The sequence below is a fragment of the Galeopterus variegatus genome, unplaced genomic scaffold (genome assembly GCF_000696425.1).
Source record: "Galeopterus variegatus unplaced genomic scaffold, G_variegatus-3.0.2 Scaffold6381, whole genome shotgun sequence".
In the NCBI taxonomy this organism is placed as follows: domain Eukaryota; kingdom Metazoa; phylum Chordata; class Mammalia; order Dermoptera; family Cynocephalidae; genus Galeopterus; species Galeopterus variegatus.
The window spans coordinates 88260-94621 of record NW_007732492.1 but is presented as its reverse complement, the minus strand read 5'-3'; the positions used below and the strand labels follow the sequence as shown (position 1 = coordinate 94621).

The window sequence follows — 6362 nt, the reverse complement described above, 5'->3', positions numbered from 1 at the left end:
GGTTGAAAATCAGGAGGGGTTTTTCTACACTTCACTTTTATTAGATTATTTCTTATAGATGGTTTCTTTTTTTCCTCCCAGACGCGTGGTGGAGGCTGCTGAAGCAGTTGGTCTATAGTTGGAATAATTAAATTAACCATTTGCTACAACTTTTAGGGGAGAGCTCGCGTGTAGAAAGCACAACTGGAACAAAACAGGGCGCTGGGGCTGGGGCTCTGGCCTGGCCCAGCCCCGCACGCCTTTCATCTCCGAGCAGAAGCAGGACCCCGGGCCACAAAAGACGGGCAGAGGACCGATGGGCTGGGGGGCGTGGGCGGGGGGGAGTGGGGGACGGTGACACTGAACAAAATAAACCTACAAGGCCTACAAAGGGGAAAATGAAGTCAAGCGCATTTGCTCATCCGACCGTGCGATCCGGCGCTGAAAGGTCTGCTCCTACAAAGGCAGGGAGGCTCACGGCACCCTGACCCGGCGGGGCCGGGCACCAGGGGGCGCCTGGAGAGTGCAGGCGCGCGAGCCGGAGGCGCCTGGGAGCCGAGGCTGGTGGGAGCCCCGGACGCAGGGCGGGGAGGGATGGATCCCCGGGCAGGAGACCAGCACTGGCCGCGGCTGGGCCTGTCGCTTGCCCGCCCTCGCGTGCCCCCTCCGCGGCTTGGCACTCCCCTGGCCCGGGCCCCTTGGAGGAGTCCTCGCCCCACTCCCTTGCCTTCTCCTCTCTCACCCTCAAATGCCTCGTCCACACCCAGCTCCCCTGAGCTGCACACTGACCTCCTCACCCCAACACTCCCTGTCACAGGAACTGCCTCCCCGCGCCCGCCGTCTAAATCCCAAAGTTTGATATCTTCCCCCCAGAGCCATCCTCTAAAACTGTCGACGAGAACGTCTGTGCTGCGGAACCCGCTGCACACTCTAGGTCCGCGTCCTGCCTCCGCCCCGAAAGCTAGCGGGGCCTGGAGACTCTGCAAATAGCACCCACGGGGGAATCGCCGTGCACTCGGGGCGCAGAGCAGCGGCGCGGGGCGGAGACGGAGCTTCCCGGGAGGAGCGTGCTCTCTGCACCCGGCAGAGACACACCCGGGTGCAGCGAGGCGCGGGGCCATGCCGGGTGTGAACCTGGTTATTCTCAAGCATAGACCTGGTAACGGAAATGCATCTCCTCCCGGCCATCCTGCGTGGTTCTCTTCTGCAGAGAAACGCGCTTAAACCCAGCAGTAGAGGAGTGGGATGGCGGGGTGCCACCCCGGCCGGTGCCCGCCGCACCCACGTCCCCCACGTGAAGGCCTGAGGAGCCTAATGAGTGTTCGAAAAACCAGGAAGCATCCCCCCGCTCCCCGATCCAAGGGAACCGAAAACTTGGACAATCGCAACCTTGTGCTCGACAACAAAACCCCCTACCTCCCGTAAGTGGACTGGGGGTGGGGGTGGGGGGGTTAAGGGTGGGGAAATTCCATGTGTAGAATCCAAAGGGTACGGCCACCTCCCGGTCCAAATGCAGATTCATATTCATGAGAGCGGGATAAATAAAGACAAATCCCTGCTGTAATAACACTTGGATTCGCATCCGTCTTTGCTGGCCTTTAGGTTTAGGGGACTGAAGACAGATGTTTGCATCCCTTTTCTCCTCTTGTCTGGTGACCATAAAGAAAAACCATTTAGAGCGTTGCAATTTGTTTCCCGCCGCAGTAAAACCTTGTACACATTTATTTTCATTTCACCCCCGTGCACAAAAAAGTGCACACTGGTCACCAAGGGACTTTCTTTATCAAATACGCATTGTACAACATGCAACTGCAATAAAACTATCAGCCCTCCCCATAAAACTATCACCAGGCTCCTTGGTAGGTCCCACCGCCTGCACTCCCGACTTTAGCGCTTCCTCACATCCAGAGGAAGAGCAATTACCTGAAACGAGCCTGAAACTCACCCTGCAGAGAAGCACAAGGCTGGGGGGCCGCTGTCCCTGTTTAATCCATTACGGCGTCCTCAGCAGTTTAGTGCGCAATAAAACACTGTGGCAGTGGAGAGCGGGCGCCCATCCACTCCCCGGCACTAGCATCGAATTAAACCACTTAGTTTGGCAAACACTGAACGCCTAAATGCCCCTATAAAGACTTTATGAGTTTGTTACTTTAATTACTGACTTGTTACAGAGCACATAAAGGGGGTAATGAATGCAATAAAACTAATTATCTACACATTTAATTCATATAAAATATCCAGGGTTTGTTTACACCACACGGCGATTCAACTAAGCATTCCCCCTCTTGTCCACCGAGAGGAAGGATTTAATGAAATAGTTTCCCTTATTTTGCTAGAGCCTAACGAACCAAAAGAAAATTATCTTCCGCTTAAATCATGGGGACACCGAGGTCCACAAATCACGGTTCGCTTCTTTGTCTATGACTCTCTGCCAGTACCCAAAAGCCCAAGGAATGGGACAAGGAAGGTGCCCAGCCTGGAGCCCTTGCTTGGGCATTTAAATGGCAAGGATTTAGCTCACTGCCATCTGCAAACCCAAATGGCAAGCAAACATCAATCCTCATTTCGAAGCCCGGATCTGTGAAGGATTTAGGCACCTAAAAAAAAAAGAAAAGGTGGGAGCGACAAAAAGAAGGAGAGCGCCCGAGAGGAAGAGGAGACATTTGGGTACACTTCCTGCCCGCTTGCCAGTTATGGCGTAATTAAAACGAACAACCGCACCGAACCTCCAAACCAACCAAACGCAAACCTTGCGCTAATGCAGACATACAGAACTCAGCGCAAAGAACTCATCGGTTGAGAATCCAGATGTTTCAAATTCAGGAGCTTTACTTAGAATGTCTTTATGTTACTTTTTAAGCGGCTGTATACCCTGAGTCTCTCGAAAGCACATTAAGCTGCAGGAAGCAGTGCAATTTATAAGATGCTATTTCTGTCGCGCGCGCTCTCTCGCTTTTATCCCCTCTACCAGGTGTATTTTAAAGAAATTCGCTTATCGTTCACATAAACCCCCTTGGCCCACTTACTCTATGTTACAGGGCGCCTGAGTCTTGCCAATGTCCCAGTCCTTTATAACATTTCATGCACTTCAGGGGGTAGGCTTGTTGTTAAATTGAGCGTGTAACACTCTTACAAAACAGGTTTTCTATGACATCAAGGTTTCTTCTCCATAACAGGGAGGGGGGAAAAAAAGAGGACGAAGAAGGGGGAAAACACACACTATCTCAATTTATGCCTAAGGTATATGATCAGTTAAAAAGGCTTAAAAGCTCGGGGAAATTGGATCAGGGAGAATCGTCACCCAACTTTCATTATTTCCAAGTAGTGTGATTGAATTAAAGGGCAGGGAGCTGGTTAGAAGGGAGGATCAGGGGCTCAGTGCGTAATGGTGTGGTATTAAATTCTAATTAGAGATGCAGGAATCAATGATAGGGAGGTTGGACAGCTCAGTTCCCCAGTGCCAGCCCAATAGACGGATGAGTTATTGTCATGTAAAAAGCGCCAGCAATAAGACCAACCGCTTTGCTATTGTCCAAGTGGAAAGAGCCAAGTTTATTATGAGGACTATATGCTCTAGAGACCTCAGACAAGGCATCTCATAGGAGGCTTTTTCATAAAACTAGGCTCTGCTGGTAGTAAGGAGGCCAGTTTGCAGGCAGGCGCTGAGCTGTGCACATCTCCCCACTCCAGCCGTCTTCTCCATATCCGTCTTTTATTTCATTTTTCCACTTGGCTGAGCCATCCAGAGCCTTTTCAATGTATAAAATGGAATATTCTTACCTCAATTCCTCTGCCTACGAGTCCTGTATGGCTGGGATGGACACCTCGAGCCTGGCTTCAGCCTATGCTGACTTCAGTTCCTGCAGCCAGGCCAGTGGCTTCCAGTATAACCCGATAAGGACAACTTTTGGGGCCACGTCCGGCTGCCCGTCCCTCACGCCGGGATCCTGCAGCCTTGGCACCCTCAGGGACCACCAGAGCAGTCCGTACGCCGCAGGTAAGGACCGCCAGCTTTCTCAGAGGAGGAAGCTGCCTTTCCGCTCGTATATAGGAAGCCTTGATTGCATTTGAAAATGGAAATGTGTTTAGTATTTACCAAACGAAATTTGCTTACACAAATGAAAGAATTTATCACGTTAGAAGCGATTGCAGGGAGGGGTAATTCACTTACAGGGTTACACTATCCTAGTCACACCCGAACCGCCAACAAAATTATCTTAAGCTGCCAAAATGATAGGCATAATTTATTTACTTTGCGATGAGACGTAAAGCTTAGAAAATAATTAAATAACAAAGAGTAAAGCTCATTACTGGCAGTGTCTCTTTTTTTAAGAACCGACGGCGGCTCACACCTCTTTGGCTGGTCATTTTTATGATCGTTTCTTTAATTTATTATTTTTTTGCAGCACTTTCCCCCAACTTTTGGGCCGGGTCAACTTCTGAGGATCGAAAAGTTCCAACAGTGGCAGTGTTTTGTAACTTCTTCCTTGGTTCCTTGATATTCCGACTGACGTTTTCGGACTTTTTTCCTCTCTCGTTTTTCTTACTGAAAGCACTACCCCATGTCCTGGACCTCAAGCCGTCTCCAGTGCGCTATTTCAACCCACCCAAAGGCGCTTCTGCCAGAGGGACTCCACCAAAGCCCGAAGTTTGCGCCCTTGTTTCCGTATATAACTTAAGTTGCTCGGTTTTTCTCCGTAGCGGCTCCTAGGCGACCTGACCTTGGAGTCCCCACATGCCTTCTCCGCGGCCCGCGTGCTCCTGACTGTTTTGCTCACTGTCTCCTCTGTCACCCTGCAGTTCCTTACAAACTCTTCACGGACCACGGCGGCCTCAACGAGAAGCGCAAGCAGCGCCGCATCCGCACCACGTTCACGAGTGCGCAGCTCAAAGAGCTGGAGCGGGTTTTCGCCGAGACTCACTACCCCGACATCTACACCCGGGAGGAGCTGGCCCTGAAGATCGACCTCACAGAAGCGCGTGTCCAGGTACGCGCGCCTGGAAGCTGACCCCGCTCCGGCGCACGGGTCTGGGCAGGGCTGGGGGTGAGGAGCCGGGTGTGATACTGAAAGTTCGAAATCCAGGGGTCTTGCTTGAGAAGGGTTGAGGGACCGGGGATCCGGGGCCGATCCTCGAGGTCAGATTCGGTGTGGCTGTACGCGCAAGGAAGGGTTAGGGCACGCGCTCTGGGCAATTTATTCACAGCTGCAAGGTGTTTCCCACCCGACCACAGGTATTTGAGGCCTTAGGACGTGAATGAGCGAGAATTTTCGAGAGATTCGGTGTGGCTGTACGCGCAAGGAAGGGTTAGGGCACGCGCTCTGGGCAATTTATTCACAGCTGCAAGATGTTTCCCACCCGACCACAGGTATTTGAGGCCTTAGGACGTGAATGAGCGAGAATTTTCGAGGACAGAAAGTGTCTTGTGGGAGGAGGAGTGCAGGCTTTGCCCCCGTGTTATAAATATTTTTTACCAAACGCCTCCTCCTACCTTTAGCGCTTTTAACCTGACGTTATGGCCTATAGGTGCATGTTGCCAGGAACTATGACTTGCATCAGATTTGCAAAGGTGCTGTGACTCCATGAAGGTCCAGAACCGCAACTTACTCTGATCTTTTAGGGGCACAGGTGCGCTGACGAGCTGGCCACTGCTCCTCTCCGGGTGAGCCCCCAGTGGAGGGCGGTGCACACCGTCGTAAGCCCCTCCAGCCGCAAATGCCAGGAAGGGGCAGCCGGCACCAAACTCGGAGGCGCTCGCGCGCGCGCTCTCTCTTTCTCTATTTTTTTAACCAATTAGAGTTTAACTTTATACCTGAGGCCTAGGGCTGGATAGAGCTTGGAGGCTGCTCAAGAAGCGGACTGAGCAAAAGCTCACCAGAACAAGGGCTTCCATTTGGGGGTCTTTCTGGGACCTGCGGCCTTTTCACCTCTCCTGCAAGCCACCATTTCCCTGGCATGCTCAACTCGCCCTAAGAAAATTTCTCCGAAAATGCACCAGAAACAAGCAGGGGTGGACTTGGTGGGCCGGGTGCGCACGAGGGTGCCCGCGGCGCATTGGGGGAGGGGGTTTCCAACAAGCTGAAAGGGAAAGTGGGTCACCCTAGCCGGAGCTTTCCTTTCCGGTGTCCTTCTTTCTCCGCCTGCTTCATCGCCTCTCCTCCCCTCTTGGGCCAGGTGTGGTTCCAGAACCGCCGCGCCAAGTTTCGTAAGCAGGAGCGCGCGGCGGCGGCCGCAGCGGCGGCGGCCAAGAACGGCTCGTCGGGCAAGAAGTCGGACTCCTCCCGGGACGACGAGAGCAAAGAGGCCAAGAGCACCGACCCGGACAGCACCGGGGGCCCCGGTCCCAACCCCAACCCCACCCCCAGCTGCGGGGCGAGTGGCGG

At 53.0% G+C, this 6362-nt stretch overlaps 1 protein-coding gene across 1 annotated transcript in view; it reads left to right on the top strand.

Annotated features, from left to right (window-relative positions):
* The first annotated feature begins 3619 nt into the window (after positions 1-3619).
* Positions 3620-6362, top strand: part of PHOX2B (paired-like homeobox 2b) — a 3910-nt gene continuing 1167 nt past the window's right edge. Inside the window, exons 1-3 of the mRNA XM_008590812.1 lie at positions 3620-3976; positions 4780-4967; positions 6154-6355. Coding sequence (XP_008589034.1) covers positions 3736-3976; positions 4780-4967; positions 6154-6355 — 631 coding nt within the window. The 5' untranslated portion in view covers positions 3620-3735. The remainder of the gene's footprint in view (positions 3977-4779; positions 4968-6153; positions 6356-6362) is intronic.